The 18061-nt window shown below is 56.8% G+C and overlaps 3 protein-coding genes across 3 annotated transcripts in view; 2 read left to right on the forward strand and 1 right to left on the reverse strand.

Moving 5' to 3' along the window:
- The first annotated feature begins 492 nt into the window (after nt 1-492).
- On the forward strand, nt 493-3873 carry PTSG_00647 (uncharacterized protein). Its single transcript, XM_004998059.1, has 10 exons — nt 493-657; nt 856-959; nt 1389-1546; nt 1705-1770; nt 1957-2062; nt 2409-2600; nt 2814-2859; nt 3092-3229; nt 3356-3437; nt 3606-3873. Exons 1-10 carry the CDS (start codon nt 604-606, stop codon nt 3662-3664), a joined length of 1005 nt encoding a protein of 334 aa, XP_004998116.1. The 5' UTR covers nt 493-603; the 3' UTR covers nt 3665-3873.
- Nucleotides 3788-16788, reverse strand: PTSG_11624 (serine/threonine protein kinase). Its single transcript, XM_004998060.1, has 17 exons — nt 16494-16788; nt 15875-16288; nt 15197-15447; nt 14827-14923; nt 14352-14685; nt 13782-14193; nt 13324-13401; nt 12994-13116; nt 12681-12770; nt 12355-12527; nt 11933-12101; nt 8796-11647; nt 8370-8520; nt 7928-8094; nt 6984-7666; nt 4833-6627; nt 3788-4516 (listed from the first exon to the last, which is right to left on the reverse strand). Exons 2-17 carry the CDS (start codon nt 16260-16262, stop codon nt 4072-4074), a joined length of 8208 nt encoding a protein of 2735 aa, XP_004998117.1. The 5' UTR covers nt 16263-16288; nt 16494-16788; the 3' UTR covers nt 3788-4071.
- Nucleotides 16780-18061, forward strand: part of PTSG_00650 (CDK5 regulatory subunit-associated protein 1) — a 5576-nt gene continuing 4294 nt past the window's right edge. The window contains exons 1-3 of the mRNA XM_004998061.1: nt 16780-17238; nt 17498-17575; nt 17704-17848. Coding sequence (XP_004998118.1) covers nt 16840-17238; nt 17498-17575; nt 17704-17848 — 622 coding nt within the window. The 5' untranslated portion in view covers nt 16780-16839. The remainder of the gene's footprint in view (nt 17239-17497; nt 17576-17703; nt 17849-18061) is intronic.

The following is an 18061-nucleotide window of genomic DNA, read 5'->3' on the forward strand; positions in this document are numbered from 1 at the left end:
TTGTTGTTGTTGTTGTTGTTGTTGTTGTTGTTGTTGTTGTTGTTGTTGTTGTTGTTGTTGTTGCTGCTGCTGTTCGTGGGCTTTGGGGGTTGCGGGAGCAACAGCATGGGGAGCATCTTCAGATTCCAGGGATGTCGTGCCCGTGGTGGAGACCGTGTGCAGCCGTTGGTGGTCCTGGGGTCCGGTGCTCGTCACGTCAATCTGCACGTCATGCTCTTGCTCCTCCTGGCCATGCTGCGCTTGCTGGTGGCCTTCTTTCTCCAACTCACCTTCTCTTCCATCACCTGCATCACTGCCTCTCCCACTTCCTCTGCCTATGCCATCTCCCCGACGCCCACTCGCTGCTGCTGTGGCTTTCCCACTGCCTGCCCCAGCCCTCCTGCCCCGCGAATGCATGGATGGAGACAGACAAGATCGTGGGTGCGTTCGTGTGTGTTGGTGTGTCTTTCTGGTTGGCGTGGTTGTGGTGCAGAAAATTATTGAATGTGACACCCATTCTTCCCAACTTTGAGCGCTTCTGCACACAGCTTGTTTGTCTTTGCTTCGCTTGTTCACTGGCTGGCTGGGGTGCGTTGCACTTCATTTGAGAGGCTGTCTGCAGCGATGAGGGGAGGCTGGCGTGGGCTGCTGTCCCACGTGAAGCGACTTGACACGAAGGTACGTTGTGCACATCATGTACATGTACATATGCATGTGCATGTGCTTGTGCATATTCGTATGTGCGTGTACATTCGTACTTGTGATGAGCTGTGATTCCAGCGAATTGCATTGCACTGCCCCTGCAGGTGCACTGCAGGTCCACTGCAGGTGCACTGCAAATCATGCTGCGTCTTGGTTGTTCGTTTCCTTTGGCAGGATCGAGTGACGAAGCGCGACGTGGAGGATGTGTTGCGGGCATGCCAGGCCATTGGCCGGCAAGAGGGCGCCATGGAAGATGTCATCTACCACATGTGCACAGCGTAAGCCATGATTACATGCGACGCAAGCCTGGCTGTGGAAAAGGGGCGCGCATGTCAGCACAGCCACGCCACCTTCATGCCAGCTATACACATACGCGCACGCACTCACACAGCCACACTTGCGCACAGCCCTGTACTTTCACACACACACACACACACACACACACACACACACACACACACGTGCGCGCACACTCACATACTCACACACACTTACACACACACACACACACACTTACACACACACACACACACACACGCACACACACACACACACGCACACACACACACACACACACACACACACACACACACACACACACACACACACACACACACACACACACGCACACGTAAACACACACACACATGCACACATGCACACTTGTCCATGCTCACGTTCAACACTCACACCACACCTTCCTTCAGCTTCGCTTCGTCGTCCAAACTAAAGCGGAAAATGCCGGAGACGTGTCACTTCCTGCTGCCGGCCTCAGATACAACAGCCACCACCATCTGCGCAAACGCACGCGCAGCTCCTGAAGTACAGGCCATCATTACCGCCCTCAACGCCACTGATGGCTCAGGTAAGGCTGTGCATGTGCATGTAAACGTGTGTGTTTGTGTGTGGATGTGAGCGCTCATGCGTGCGTATATGCGCGTGTATGCGCGCGTGAGCGTGCCTGTGTGCATGGCTGCTGCGCTACGGTTTGCCCTGACGTGCATCTCAACCTGCGACCACCAGATGATGATGTGATGGCGGCCCTGGAGACCTGGACCGTCGCCTCGCTCGGATTTAACGCCCTCTCCGGTGTGCACGTCCTCGCTCGCCTTTGGTTGCTCGCTGGCTTGCTGATGCGCTCGTGTGTGCATCTGACATTGCGTTTCATCCGTAGATTAGATCCTCGTCGCACTCACCGAAACCATCCTGCTTGTTCCACACACAAAACACCCAATGCCACGCACGCACACGCGCACACGTGCACATGTGCACCAGAGACACTGACTGCCTGCCCGCAGAACTCGCTGCCGTCTGCGGCGTTTTGGATCGCAATTCTCTCACAAGAGGACGCGCTGGAAGACGTGTTGTGGCGCTGTGACCGGTGAGACAGTGAAACACGCACTCACGCACGCAATTCGAGAAATACTCGCAGGCAGACACACCATACATGCACACACTCACGCACGAATACGCACAGTCATGCACACGAACACACACACACACACACACACACACACACACACACACACACACACACACACACGCAATTCGAGAAATACCCGCAGGCAGACACACTATACACGCACACACTCACGCACGAATACGCACAGTCATGCACATGAACACACACACACACACACACTCTCTCTCTCTCTCTCTCTCGTTTCACCTCACATGCTCTGTTCAACCTTGCTGCCACGCACCAACCACGTGTCCTCGCATCACAGCTGGGCTGCAGTGCTTCGCCGTGTGTCCAAGTTTGAAGCGAGCCAGGACGCAGCGCTTGCTGTCATCGGTGCCATGCTCAGCAGCAAGTTCAGCACAATCGCCACCCTGACCCGCCATCTCATGCGTGAGCGCATCTTCTCACCCGTGTCTCTCGTCAAGTACTACACATCACTTCCCCGGGCATTCATCAGGTGAGAAGACACCATGTGTGTGTATGTGTGCAGGCATGTGTGTGGATTTGTGTGTGTGGTGTGTGGGTAGTGGTGTGTGCATATATGTGAGTGTGCTATCTTGTGTGTGTGTGTTTGTGTGTTTGCATGCGACCTTGTGAGTGTGCTTGGTTACATCTGTGTCGTTCCGCCCTGAAAATCAGCGACTCACGCCTTTGTTTTCGCCGACAACAGCTCTCGAACCTTTCCCCTGGTTCAGGAGGCAGTCAGGGCGTGTCAGGTACGCCAAGAGCAAACGTGTTGGTGAGGTGCCACTGTCGATATCATTGAATGCTGTGGCGCTTGCCCCACACGCGCGCACGGATTTGCGCGCACCCACTCACTGCTGCACACACGCACGCACGCACTCACTACTGCACACACACACACACACACACACACACACACACACACACACACACACACACACACACACACACACATACGCGCGCATGCGCATCTTCTTTGTGCAGCCTGACGCCGGGTTCTCTGAGGAAGTTGAGCGGGTGTTGCAAACAGTTGTGTCGAAGCTGTCGCAACAGATCAACACAGAGGACAGTGAAACGTGTGCACAGCTTCTCTGCCAACGCTTCCGCTCCTTCTTCGACGAGGTGTGTGTGTGTGTGCGCGCGTGTGTGTGTGCGTATGTGTGTGTATGTGTGTGTGTGCTTGTGCTTTTCCCCCACGTGCTCACGTCGCACCTCTGTGCACTTGCCTGCCGTTGCCGTCGGGTGCAGTTTGTCGCGGGGTGCACGCGCCAGGAGATACAGGGTGTCATGGCCGACATTGACTTTGTGTCGACCATTCCTTGCGTGACAGGTGAGATGGAGTTTGTGTGCATGCATCTTTATCTGGGGCAGTGTGTGGCTGTGGGCGTGTTTGTCTTTGTATTTGCGTTGGCTCATTCCTTGTCCACCAAAGCGCGTGCTGATTCACCACCCTCATCATTGTCATTCATCAATCACCATTGTCATCCTTGTCCCACAGAGTTGGCGCAAACCATCTCCTCAGTGCTCGAAGATGAGGACGATGGCGACGACCTGTAGGCGCACAGGCAACAGCACACACACACACGTACGCACACACGTACGCACACACGTACACACACACACACACACACACGCACACACACACACACACACACACACACACACACACACACACACACAGTGTGCGCAGCTGTTTCTTGACACGCTCCAAATGTAACTCGTGTACTCGTGCGTGTTCAAGAACCAAAAAACAACCACGAAAGCAAACGCCGTTGCGGAAGCAAATGGGAACAATCAATCAACCCAACAAACACCGCACGCGCACGCTACTAGGGTACAATGCAACCTGTCTTGAAAGGCTATTTCACAAGCAAACAAACAGCAACACCCAACACATTCACATCACAACAACCACCCTGTACACATTCAACACAAAAAACACACAGGTAAACCAACAAGCACACTCAGAACCACTCGCGATCGTCGTCGCCATCGTCGTCGTAGTCGTAGCGACCGCCGTAACGTGGGTGCTCCCGCCCGTGTCGCTCATACCGTCCCGGCGACCGGTCGTAGCCGCGACGCCGTGCCCGCCCTTGCTCCTCGCGGTATCCATAGTCATCGCGCGGGTACCCGTTGTCGTAGGGCCCAACAGCGCCAGCATCAGCACCCTGGTCGTCGTCGTAGTCAAGACCACCATCACCACGACGACGCTCACGCCACTCGTCCATTGCTTTTTGCCGCTCTGCCTGGCGCATGGACTTGCGTGCCAGCTCGAGAGCAAAGGCCTGCTTGTCCTTCTTGCCGCGCTTGCCCTTGTGCTTCTGGCCGTCGGGTGTGAGCAGCTGGTTGAGCTGTGCTGCAAGACCAGCAGAGGCCGCGCGGTGGCGGAGCGAGTCAGACTTGTTCCCGCTGGGAGTGTTGGACAGCAAAACGGGACAAGCGGAGAGGTGTAGCAGGTGTGTGCACGTTCGAGTGTGTGAGTCTGTGAGTGGTAAGGGGAAAGGGTTGCAGAGTGCTCCTGTGTGTTCTTGCACACAATCACAAAACTGCAACGCTATCAACACTTTCACACGCATCGATTCTCTCATGCAAAGCAACCACACAAACAAACAAACAAACAAACAAACAAACAAACAAACAAACAAACAAACAATCAATCAATCAAACACACACACACACACACACACACACACACACACACACACACACACACACACACACACACCTGTTTGGGGCGCGGTGTGGGTGGGCATCAGCGGCCCGCTTCTCCTCCGTTGTTGTTCGCAGGTCCTCAATGGCGTGCAGGAGATCGTCGCGGGTGCGCCGGCCTTTGAGTCCGAGACCACGAAGGTCACGGTCGGTCAAGCGGACCAGCATCGCGCCATCAACACGGCGCTCGCGGAAGACGCGCTCAACAACATCCGTGTCCATGGCCAACGTCACCAGCCAGTCCAGCACGTGCTCGTTTGTCCACTCGTGGAGAGGGAGGGCGTGGCGGCTGAAGGCGCTCTTGAGCCGGTGCACGCTCGGCCCGCGCACCAGCGACTCCCGCTTCTGCTGCTGCGTCGGCATCGCACTTTGTGGTGTCGAGAACACGCGTGCGCGGCTGGCGACCCGGCCCTTCTCGACAGGCGGCACATAGGCCTTTCGCGAGGGCTCAAAGGCCTCTGGCGGCGCCACCTCCTCCACATACGCGGCGGGCACGAGGCCGATGCGGCCATCGGAGTTGCGGGCCTGCAGCCAGTCATTGGACTTGAAGGAGAGGAGGTTGAAGATGTCACCGCGGTTGAATGACAGCTGCGACGACGTGCGCTGCCCGCTGAAGTCTGCGATGGCCTTGAAGAACACGGAGGCCGGCTGCAGGAGTTGGGCGGGCGCCATGCCTTCCTCGCCATTGGAGCGACGCACGTAGTACCAGTCGTCGCTCGACTGCTGCAGCACCGTCACAGCCTCGTCCTCAAACAGGAAGAAGCCCGACGTGCTGTGCTCGTACGCACGCTTTGCCCGCATCACCTCTGTTGTCGATTCCTGGCGGGCGCGTTCCAGGAATCCGCGCGGGACAAGGCCACGCTCGCGCGGCGACACCTGCACTACGCACCAGTCCGCACTCACCTCCTTCAGCAGCTGCACCTGCTGGCCAACGCGCACAGAGACGTGGCCAGGCTGGCCCTGGCTGTCGTACGGCGCAATCACCGTCATGGGCATTGTCTCCTCAGACATGTCGCGCAGGAAGGAGATGGGAACAAACCCGTACGTGCTCGTGCGCGGGTGGAAGCCGTACACCCACGACGTGGCAAGTAGCGTCAGCGCCTTGATCTTGTCACCCGGGGTGAGGCCAAGCTTGCCCTGCCCGCCAACATACGCCGTGACAGCCTCCATCTCGCGCTCAAAGCCGTAGTCTGGGTGGTGCTCGACAACCACGCTCGGCGGCACCGTGCGCGTGTGCCCTGCGGCCGTGTGGATGGCGATGGAGTCGTCGACGCCCCACCCCGTCTGGCGCACCACCTCCCCCTTGGCCACAAGCAGCACACCGTCGTCTGCAAGGTAGTCCTCCAGCACAAGCAGCTTGCGCTTGGCGTCAACGTCCCGCACATATGTGCTGGGGATGAGGCCCGTCTGCCCCTGTCGGTTGCGTGCAAGCAGCCAGTTTGCGTCCCTGCGCTGCAGCACAGCAAACTCCTCGCCAACAATCAGCGGCAGCTGGCCTGCAGCGCCCTTGAAGTCTGCAATGGCCTGCACGTGGGCAACAGCCTCAATCACAGACGGCGCCGCCGTGTGCTGGCTGCGCTCACCACCGCGCACAAGCTGCACGTAGTTGGCAGGCACCATGCCCGTCTGCCCCGTGCTCTGCAGGCGCATCTCGTACCAGTCAGGCGACACCTCCTGCAGCAGCGCGAAGCGGTCGCCTTCGCGGAACGCGAGCTGGTTGCGGCCCGGGTGGCCTGGGAAGCCCGCAATCGCCACGTACACCTCGGCCTTGCTCCTGTCGCTCGCAAGCGTGCTGTCATCCCGCGCATAGCCTGTTGTACGTTGTTGGCAAAACGTGCGTGAAGTACGGTAATGTGTTTGTGTGTGTGTTGTGTTGTGTTGTGTTGTGTTGTGTTGTGTTGTGTTGTGTTGTGTTGTGTTGTGTGTACCAGTGCATGTGTAAGTTGAACGAAACGACGCGAGACTTGACACAAAGCAGAACAGCACATTCAAGGCAGACTCGCAGCACGAGACCGATTGAGGGCTCGCACATGCGTTCACGCAAGCACAGCGTACACAGAGAAGCACAAGCATTGGTAAGAGCACCCAAGCAAATGTACACATGTTTCTGTGAGTGTGTGTGTGTGTGTGTGTGTGTGTGTGTGTGTGTGGTGAGCGCATGACTGACCGGCCTCTAGCCCCTTGCGTGTGGCGGATTTGAGTTGCTTGATGCACGTCTTGAACGCCTTCCTGTCCTTTGCATCTGTCACGCCAATCGACTTGAGACGGCTGTCGTTCAGCTTCAACAGCTCTGCGCCGTGCACCTGATTGTCTTCAAGCGCGCGTGCAATGTAGTCCAGCTGCGGCGCTGTAAACGCAAGCCAGTCTGCACAGTGGCGGGGCTTCCACGTGAGTGGCGGCTTCACCTTCCACTCCGTCTCGTCGCGCCTCGGCAGCTGCGCAACAATCGCCGATGCCTGCGAGTCCCGCTCACCACCGTAATCGTGGACGCCGGCGTGTGGGAACGAGTGCTGTCGCTGCGGTTGCTGCTGTGGCGCGTGGACGGGGCGTGACAGCGCCTCTGCCTCCTGCTCCAGCAGCATCAGGTAGTCATCATCGTCCTCGTCCTCTTCGTCCACGACACCGGCCAGCATGCCGCCAGGGCGAAGGGTGTCCTCGCCATCGCTCGAGTCGCTTCGTTCGTCAAAGTCGAACATGGGCCCGCGTGTTTCGTCGTCTTCGTCACTGCTGTAGTCGGCAAATGTCAGGTCCTCCAGCTTCCGCTTGATGGTGTTTGCCACGCCCCGCGAAATTTGAATGTTCAGATCAGACATTAACGCCTGCTGATTGCCGGCCTCAAGCAGCTCCAACCTGCACGTAGTGTGTGTGTGTGTGTGTGTGTGTGTGTGTGTGTGTGTGTGTGTGTGTGTGTGTGTGTGTGTGTCGATCGTGTGTGTGATTTGTGGGAATAGCGGAACGTTAGACGCTCACGAGCGAAGCACAAAGTGCTGGTGAAAATATTGAAGACACGACCCTTGCAGAGCAAGTAGCGGCGACAACAACAACTTAAACAACAACAACAACAACAACTTGAACAACAACAACAACAACTTAAACAACAACACCACTCACCGCTGCAGTGCCTTGTTCTTCATGGCCTCCTTTGCTTGCTGGCGTTCACGCAGTCGCTGCGCGCGCCGCCGTCCAATATCGTCCTCCATCTCCAGCTCCATAATCTCTTCTCGCTCTTCTTCCTCGCGTCGCTTCAGTGTCGCCAGGCGCCAGCGCGGCACAACCTCCTGTGAGCAGAGGAATGGTTTGGGAGGTTGGAGGTGACAGGTGATGGGTGAGGGTGGGTGCAAATCGTGGTGATTGTGGTTTGTGGTGATAGCGTAAAAGGGAGGGAGAGAGGGGGAGAGGAAGAGAGGGAGAGAGGAAGAGAGGGAGAGGACGCAGAACCATGCAGAGTTATACAATCATACACACACACACACATACACACACACTTACACACACACACACGCACGCGCGCGCGCATAGACGTGTGCTCGAATAAACACCGAGCCGTGCTTACATCGCTGCCTTCGTCGACCTCCAGTTGCGAGTCGTGCTGATCAAAGCTGGGCGGCACGCTCTGCTGCGCCTTCATGATGGACTCTACCAGCGTCTGGTTATCCGACGATCCAACGAGCGGCTCAGGCTGCACGCCATTCTCCTTCGCGTACCTGTGGGCGCGATATCAGTGCAAGTGAGGTAGAGAAAGCGTGCGCGTGTGGATTGTGAGGGGCCGGGACCAAAGGGAGTGGAGTGCAGCGTGGGATAACAAGTCCAACGAAACACAAGCAACACACAACGCAGCACAACCAAACAACACAACACAACACAACATCACAACACAAAACACAGCACATCACATCACAACCAAAGAACACAACACAACACAACACAACCAAAGAACACAACACAACACAAACAAAGCCAAGTAGCGCCAGCAACCTACTCCTCCAGTGCCTTGTGGGCGAATGCGGCCTGCTCCGGGTGCTGCACCATGGCGCAGCGGTCGCGGCGAAGGCCCCGAATAATGTCGTTCACGTCCGCCTTGCCCGTGCGGTTGAGCATGCGAATGCCAATGTCAATGGTGATGAACGTGCCCGTGCGGCCAACACCGGCGCTGCAGTGCACGACCCACGGGCGCGTGGGCTCGTCGCACCACTTGCGCGCCGTGTCCAGCATGTGGTGAACGGCGGTGGTGTTGTTGGGCACACCGTGGTCTGGCCACGAGTTGTACCAGTAGTGCATCACGATGCGCTCGCCCTTGACTTTGTCCTTCTTCAGGCGGATCTTCGTCACCACATACCCGCCAGACTTGCGGCCCTCCAGCACAGCCACGTTCATGTACCCAAGCTGCATGTCTCCAAGCTGCTCCTTCTCGTTGTACAGCACCTTGGGCCAGTACCGCGCACACTTGACCACGCCCTTCTCCTTCAGACCCGTCACCATGATGATGGTGTTGCTGTTTGTCTCCCACACCATGCGCCAAAAGTCAGCCATGGTCTCCTGCTTGGGCCCCTGCGTCGCAATGTACGAGCCGTGGCCGCCGTCCCACCCGTGGATGTAGTTGGCGTTGATGTATGTTGTCGTCTTGTCCTCGCCCAGCTGCTGCAGACGCACGCGTGTGCGCGGGTTGGGCAGGATGTTCATGTATCGGTTGAGCTGCGACGTGCCTGGCGGGATCTTGTTCTTCTTCACCAGCCGCATGCTGATGTGCTTGAACTCCTCCTTGTCAAACGGCGCAACAAGCATCTCCTTCTTGTCGCTCACCGCCGAGCTCATCTTGGGCACGCGGATGTGTGTACGTCGCGGCTTGATGGCGGCGGCGGCAGCTGCTGCTGCAGATGCGTCATCGCGTGAGCGCTTGCGGTACTGCGGGGACGTGGCTGCTGCTGGTGGTGGCTTGGACACGGCGGCGGCAGCGGCAGCAGCAGATGACTTGTTCTTTTTGCGGTCCTTCTCATCCTTCTTCTCGCGCTTCTTGCGTTCCTTCTCTTCCTTCCTCTTTCGCTTCTCCTCAAGCTCCAGCTGCTTGCGCTGTTCCTCCTCTTCCTCCCGCCTCCTTCTCTCTTCTTCCTCGCGTCGCCGCCTCTCTGCCTCTTCCTTCCTCTTCCTCTCCTCGGCCTCCTTTCGCTTCCGCTCCTCCTCTCTCTTCCTCCTCTCCTCCTCCTCCCTCCTCTTCTTCTCCTTTGCCTCTGCAATCAGCTTCTGCAGCAGGCCCCGCACCCGCCACCGCCGCACGTGCGCCTGAATCACCGTCGCCCGCTGGTGGAAGTGCTCCAGCAGCTGCTGCAGGGCGTCGGCCGTGTAGTGCTTCATGAACACCTTCGTCTTGCCCACGTCCCACGCCTGTCCGCGCCACGTGGGCCCGCTCTTGGTCGCCACCTTCGCCAGCAGCGAGCTGACGCCCGGCTCCGAGAGGATGCGCACGCACGCGGCTTGCTCGTCCACAGGCGCAATTTCCTTTGTCAGCTCAAAGCCCACAATCTGATACATGCGCACAAACTCGCCAAAAGGCAGGCGCACAGGGTAACCCTGCTGCCTGATCTTGATGGTGGCGAGGAGGCCCGTGTAGTTGAGTTGGCGCGTGACCTGCTCCTCCTTGAAGTTTCTTGGCTCCTGCCGTGTGTTGGGTTTGATGCAGCGCACGAAATGCGGGCGTGCAGCGAGCATCTTGCTCATCAGGTCTGCCAGGGAGCTCTTGAAGTGCCCGCAGATGGTCGGCTTGTTCTTGCGACCGCCCTGGCGCACAATCGGCGCAATAAACGCGCGGCTGCGTCTCCGCTTCCATGACTTGCGCGATGCAGACCGGCGCAGGGACCCGCTCTTGTCGTCGCGCCGGCTGCGGCGGCTGCTGTTCATGCGGTTCAGCATGGGCTTTGACGCGCGCCGCTGGTGGTTCTCCAGGGCTTCGGGGGTGAGCGAGGCAAAGATGGTGGCGGTGCGGTTGCGGTCTGCGTCGGCCTGCCACTCCTCGCCAAGAATGCCCGTGGCGCCCACGTTGTGGCGGAAGAGCATGCGAATCAGCGGGACCCCGCACTCGCAGAACACAGCCTCGATCATGGGGGACAGCGTGTCGCGGTTCTTCTCGAGGAAGTTCTCAAAGGAGTAGGTGACGGCACACGCGTAGTGGTTGATGGTGAAGATGGGACTGTGCTGCGACTGTGGCGGTACGTACATGCCACGCGACTTTTTCAGGTTGGTGTTGATCTTGTTGGCCAGGGACTGGTCGTTGGCCTTTGGGAAGTAGCTCTCCTCGTCAATGATGGACAACATGCCCATTTTGGACAGGAACATGTCGAGGATGGGCTTGTTGTTGTCGAAGGTGATACCATCCAGCTTGAGGCCCTCCGCCTTGAGGTCATCCAGCTCCCAGGCAAACACGTGCTGGTTGAAAAAATACTGCAGCTGCTCGTTTGCAATGTTGATGCACAGCTGCTCCAGCGAGTTGATCTTGAACTTCTCAAACCCAAAGATGTCCAGCACGCCAATCTCGAGCGACGGCGTGTCACCACCGGCATTGAGCACGTTGTTGATGCGCGTGACAATCCACGCAAAGAGGCGGTTGTACAGGGCCTTTGCAGCGCCGTCGCGTGCATCGCGCGCCTGGTGGGGCCGCAGCCGCCGCATGATGGTTTCCCCGCGGGTGATGGAGACGTTTGTGGTGAGGGCGTTGTCAAGCTCCATGGAGCCGACGCCAATCATGTTTGCAACGTGGTCCAGCGCATCTGGCGTGAACACGACAGCATGATCCGCATTGTCGGCAACGCGGAAGTCAATGTTGCCAACATGGAGCACAATCTGTGGTGTTGTTGGGGTTGGGGTTGGTGGCAAGCAATAGGAGAGCAGGAAGTTGTCGTGTGCGGAGGAGTGTGTGTGTGTGTTGTGTGTGTGTTGTGTGTGTGTGTGTTGTGTGTGTGTTTGTGTGTGTGTGTGTGTGTGCGCGCGTGTGTGTGTGTGGAGGTTGATGTAAGAAGGTGCCAAACGACAGGAACTTGATAAGTATGCGGGAAACAAACGCAACAGCAAAACGCAAGCTCATCAGCGCAGCTTCAAGACACGACCATGCAAACGTCCGCAACGCACCGCAAGCAAGAGTTTGATTTCGAGAATCTCCTCTGTTGTGAACGTGATGTCCTGCATGGCCTGTCGCAGCGCCGTGTACTGCTCAAGGGCCTCCTCCATGTTCATGTTCTCAAGGCCCGTGACCTCAAGCTCAGCACCAGACCGCGCCTTCTGGATCTGCTGGTACTTCCTGCTCGCCATTTCGTGTGTGTGTGTGTGTGTGTGTGTGTGTGTGTGTGTGTATGTGTGTGTGTGTGTGTGTGTGAGTGTGAGTGTGCTTGTGTTACGGGAGGGGAAGCCGGGTTTCAGAGGGCAGGGACACGCCACAGCGACTCACAGCATGCACAGGTCACTCTCATACATGCACGAAAGTACCCGAACACAATTCAGCACAACACCACACAAAATGCAGGACACAAAAGCGCCTTCCGTTTGCGACGTACTTTTCAAGCATGAGCTTCTCCATGTTCTTTGCGCGCGTGTGTTTGGAAAGGCCGCGACCCTCCAACTTGTTGTATTTCCCCCAGTTTCGCTTCCCGCCGCGCTGGCCGTCGTCATCGTCGTGGTCCGGTGTCACCTCGGGTGACATGCCGCCGAGATAGTTGTAGTCGTACACCTGCACCAGTTTGTGGTTTGTGCGTGTGTGTATGTTTGTGAGGATGTATGTGTGTGCGAGTGTGTGTATGTGTGTGAGTATGTGCGTAGGAAGAGGGCACGAGAAGGAAGAAAGTAAGCGCAGGTGCACACATGTGCATGCAAGTTTGCGCACGTTTGTGATGCGGAGGGCTTTGCGGTACGACTCCTCCTTCCACCCATTGATGACGTAATAAAACACGTGGAAGTTGCGCTCGCCGGGACCCTGTTGTTACACACACACACACACACACACACGCAGCGGGGAGAGGAAAGAGTATCAGAAGGGCGAAATGGGAAGCGCAAGGCACGTGCATACAAGCAGAAAGCACAGACACACCATGGTAGAACAAACAGCAAAACAGCAAGGCAGGGAATTAGGCAAGGAAGCATGGACACACACACACACACACACACACACACACACACACACACGCAAGCGCTTGTACCTGCAAGCAGACACGGGACTTCTCGAGGAGGTACTGGGCGACGGTGGCGCCGAGGATGCGCATATCCGGGCTGATGCGCAGCTCAACAAACTTGCCGAACCGACTCGAGTTCTCGTTCATCAGCTGTGCACATGGTAGGAGGAGTGGGGAGGGGGATGATGAGGTGGAGTGTCGGTGGAGGAATGTGGCCCGAAAGCCATGGGCACGGGCCATCTTTTGTGAAAATTGATGCACACAGACACAGACACAGACACAGACACACACACACACAGACACAGACACACACACACACACACACACAGACACACACACACACACACACACACACACCGTTTTTGCGTTGCCGAAAGCCTCGAGCACGGGGTTGCACCCCTGGATGCGCTTCTCCAAGCTGCGGTTTGACACGCCCTGATTGCATTGTGGTCCGAAGTGATGGTGGTGGTGGGGGTGGTCGTGGTGGTGATCATGGTGTTAAAGTGGAGAGGGCAGGACGAACACTTAGAAGCGCAAACAGCAACTGCAACGGGTTGCAATCCAGCACAGACATGAAACCCACACCAACACGAGTCAAGTACGCGCGGACACACACACACACACACACACACGCACACGCAGACACACACGCACACGCACACACATACACACATACACGCACGCATGCACACGCACACACACGCACACACACATACACACACACCACGCACGCATGCACACATGCAACCTCGACACACAGAACACAACAGCTCGCCCCATCACACCCTCCTCAAGCCAGCACAGCCATGACTCACGGTGCTGTCGTGGGCGATGATGTGCAGGATGTGCCTGACAAAGTACTTTGCCGTCTCCGTCTTGCCCGCGCCGCTCTCACCGCTGATGACGCAGCATTGGTTCTGGTGCGTGTGCTTGAGGTTGCTGTAGGCGAGGCGAGCCACGCCAAAGATGTGCGGAAACGGGTTGACAGGCGTGGTGGTGAGGAAGAGGTTGTGGTATGCCTCCGTGTAGATGTCGAGGTCGTGAAAGGGGTTGAGGGCAACGAGAATGTCGCCGACGAGCGTGTAGATGACGTCTTTGTTGTAGCGCTTGCGCAAGATGGAGATGAGCCGGCCCGTGTCCAGGTCCTTGAGCTCCGTCAGGTTGTCTGTTGAGCGCACCGCGTCCCCGTATTCCGTCTGCTTCGACAGCAGCGGCAGCTTCTTCGACCTGTCAGTGTGTGTGTGTGTGTGTCATGAATGTCAAGATGAAGCATGGCAAGGCCCTTCTGTATCTATGCATGTCTTGAGCCTTCCCTCGCCTCAACCCATCAACGCAACCCATCCAGAGCGTGCACGCATGCCACTCATCATAGCACCACTGCCCACCTGTCAAAGAGCATGGTGTCGATGTGGTAGCCGTCGCCTGCGTCCTCCTCGCCAAACCATTCTGGCTCGTCATCATCAGGTAGCGGCGGCAGCACCTGGTGCGCAAGCTTCAACAGCTCCTCCTTCGCCTGCACCTCATCCACAGACTGCACAAAGAGGTGTGTGCTCAGCTCCAGGGCGCGTGGCCGCTTCTTTGGGTTCTTCTGCAGCGCTTTGTAGACGAAGTCCTGGAATGTTTTCGACCACTTGTGCGAGGACGAGAGCGTGGGCGCGCGCAGGTTTGGAATCTTCATCAGCGCCTTCATGGCAGGCATCTTGTGCAGCGGAGGGTGGCCTGGTGATGAAGTGCATAGGGGTGGTGGTGCGGGTGAACCAAAATGGCGGGCTGTATTGCAGATTGAAACAGTGCACGCAAGCTGATCAAACTCGGTGGACGCCAGCAACAAGAGCACGCATGCAAGCAAAACACATGTACCTTCTGCAATTTCGATGCAGGTGATGCCGAGGGACCAGATGTCGCACTTTGAGTCGTACGATTGCGTTCCCGGTGGCGACGTCTCGCACAGGATGACCTGCAACGGAGAGGGGTGGGGAGGAGGAGGGCATGGTGGAGGTGTTGGTGTTGGTGGAGGTGGAGGTGTGAGTGTTGGGTACATGCGCACAGCAGCCACGCAAGAAAACAAGCAAGCAAGCAAACACAAGGAACAAGCAAACAGTCACAGTCACAGACACATGCACACGCAAGAGACCACACACAACACAAACACAAACACACACACACACACACACAAACGCAAACACACACACACACACAACACACATTCACACAAAAGGCGCAAGCTGACCTCTGGAGCCATCCAGAACGGGGTGCCGATGACGGTGTCGCGGCGGCCCACTTGCTCTTGCAGCAGCGCACACACGCCAAAGTCAACGAGCTTGATGTTCATGTCGCGTGTGAGGAGCACATTCTGGCCCTTGATGTCACGGTGGATGACCTTGTTGCTGTGGAGATACTCAAGGCCGCGCAGGCACTCCTTGGCGATGAAGGCAATGCAGGGCTCGGGCAGGTAGCCCGGCTTGCGTGTCTTGGATGGGTCTGAGGTGTGATGTTCGTGTTCATGATACCAGCAACGTGAGCGTGAAAAGCACGGCACAGCATGGTCTGTACTGAAGGGACACAACAGCAGACAACCAAACAAGACACACGGACAAACAGGCACACAACGCAAATGCGTCACAAGGACAGCAAACATGCCTCTATTTCCAACACTCAACACCCAACACACCACACATACACAACACATACATAACACAACACACACACACACAAACTACACGCACACACACACACACCCAGAACACACACACACACACACACAAACTACACACACACACACCCAGCACCCAACACACACACACATTTACACACGCCCAACACATACACACACACACACACACACACACACACACACACACACACACACACACACACACACACACACACACACACACACACAACCCACCGTGGATGTTTGGTTTTGGACGGCGTATGGAGGAGACCAGCCCCGTTGCAGAGCCATATGCGCAGTACTGCATGGTGAGCCAGAGCTGGGGCAGGCCATCGCCGAGAATGTCGTCCTTTGGGTTGACATCCAGATAGGCGGCATAGAAACGGGCGATGTTTCGGTGGGAGGATTGGTTCGCCAGGACTTGAAGCTCCAGGGCGATGGCGTCTTCTTCATCCTCGATGATGGGCACGATCTTGACGGCGACAAGCTGCTTGACGTTCTTCAGGACGCCCTTGAAGACCTTTCCGTACGCGCCTTTGCCAATCTGGTCCTTGAGTTGGATGAACTTGCTCGGGTGCTGCAGCTCCTTCAGCGCCGCATTTGTGGGGCCGCGTCCAGCCATGACGCCCGCTGTGTCGGCGCTCCCACCTGTCCCACACAAAGTTGGAGAGCAAACACGGAGGCGATGCCATGAGCAACACAGAGGAGCACGTGGAGAGCAGACGCACACACACACACACACACACACACACCCAAGACGTGCAAGTTGACAAGCACAAACAAACACCAGCTGCTGCTGTTGTTGTGATGTGACATGACATGACATCAAAACAAAACTTGCGCTTCACCACACCTCAATGAGCGAAAAGCAGGAGGGGGGAGGCGGAGGGCGCCGCAGGATCCACGTGATTTCAGATGAAGCTTCAACTGGGGGTGAGATGGAGAGGGAAGACGGAGGGCAGACAGCAACGTCGCACGGACAGACGCGTGTGTGTGCCTCTTGTGTGGATGGATGGTGGAGGGAGGAGTGGCAGTCAGGGTGGGTGTTGTCGTCGTGGGCTGACGACTGTCGTTGTGGTGTGGTGGGCGGTGTGGTTTTCGAGTTGAGGCAAGCGACAGCACAAAAAGTAGCAGATATAGGAGGAGTAGCGAAAAGCCACAAACAACGTGCTCGCAACACAACAAACCCACCAACCAACATGGCGCTGCGCATGCTGCTGGCCAGAGTGCACGGTGGTGGTGCTTTGAGCACCGCTGCACCGTTGAGCGCTGCCGCACAGGCCCTGGCACTGGCGGGGCGAAGAGGACACGCAACCACCACCGCAGCAGGAACAACAGAAGCAGTGGCAACAGAAACAACCACAGCAAGCGAATCCAAAGGCACTGGCGGAGATGAGTCGCAACAGCAGCGAAAGCCGCTGAAGCGCAGGCGACAGTCGTTCAAGCAGCTCAAGGACTTTATGCCGGCGCCAGATGGCTCCGTTGGGTCCACGCCAGAGATGGCTCTGGGGCAAGGCACAGTCAAGCAAGCGTTTCCCCCGCTCGCGCCGAGCCGCCTCGACGGCAAGCGTGTTCTCATCCAAACCTACGGCTGTCAGGTCCGCATCCAGCTGGCTGGTGTGCGTGCGTGCGTGCGTGTATGTGTGTATGTGTGCGTGCGTGTGTGCGTGCGTGTGTGCGTGCGTGTGTGCGTGCGTGCGTGCGTGTATGTGTGCGAGTGTGCGTGCACACAGACACATACGCGAGTGTGTATTCAGACAAAACTGCGCTCATAGATGCAACCGCCCATGCACACACACACACACACACACACACACACACACACACACACACACGCCTGCTTGGCTGGTGTACTAGATGAATGTGAACGACTCCGAGCTGGCATGGTCCATCCTCAAGGAAGCAGGTTGTGAGAAGGCCACAGACGTCGAAGAGGTGGGGCGGAACGCACCCAGCACTCTGTCTTTTCAGTGTTATTATTGCCGTTTCATTGGTGCGCGCGTGTATTCTCTCCAACACTCCCTCGCTCATGTATTCTGCTGCGCTCTGATCGCGCTGTGTAGGCGGACATTGTGCTGCTGGTCACGTGCGCCATCCGCGAGAACGCAGAGACCAAAGTGTGGACCAAACTGGACCAGCTCTCCCACATCAAGCGCAAGCGCCCAAAGCACAAGGACCTGCAGATTGGCGTTTTGGGCTGCATGGCCGGTGCGTGTGTGTATGTATGTATGTGTGTGTATGTGTGTGTGTATGTGTGTGTGTATGTATGTATGTATGTGTTGATGTATGTATGTATGTATGTATGTATGTATGTATGTGTGTATGTATGTATGTATGTATGTATGTATGTATGTATGTATGTATGTATGTATGTATGTATGTATGTATGTATGTATGTATGTATGTATGTATGTATGTATG

This window comes from Salpingoeca rosetta (genome assembly GCF_000188695.1).
Source record: "Salpingoeca rosetta unplaced genomic scaffold supercont1.2, whole genome shotgun sequence".
NCBI lineage: Eukaryota > Choanoflagellata > Craspedida > Salpingoecidae > Salpingoeca > Salpingoeca rosetta.

Coding starts and splice junctions, on each gene's coding strand:
- PTSG_00647 (XM_004998059.1), top strand. CDS start 604: ATGAGGGGAGGCTGGCGTGGGCTGCTGTCCCACGTGAAGCGACTTGAC. Junction 960..1,388: donor ATCTACCACATGTGCACAGC/GTAAGCCATGAT, acceptor ACCTTCCTTCAG/CTTCGCTTCGTCGTCCAAAC. Junction 3,438..3,605: donor GACCATTCCTTGCGTGACAG/GTGAGATGGAGT, acceptor CTTGTCCCACAG/AGTTGGCGCAAACCATCTCC.
- PTSG_11624 (XM_004998060.1), bottom strand. CDS start 16,262: ATGGCTGGACGCGGCCCCACAAATGCGGCGCTGAAGGAGCTGCAGCAC. Junction 12,102..12,354: donor GAGAAGCTCATGCTTGAAAA/GTACGTCGCAAA, acceptor AATGGCGAGCAG/GAAGTACCAGCAGATCCAGA. Junction 11,648..11,932: donor AAATCAAACTCTTGCTTGCG/GTGCGTTGCGGA, acceptor ACAACACCACAG/ATTGTGCTCCATGTTGGCAA.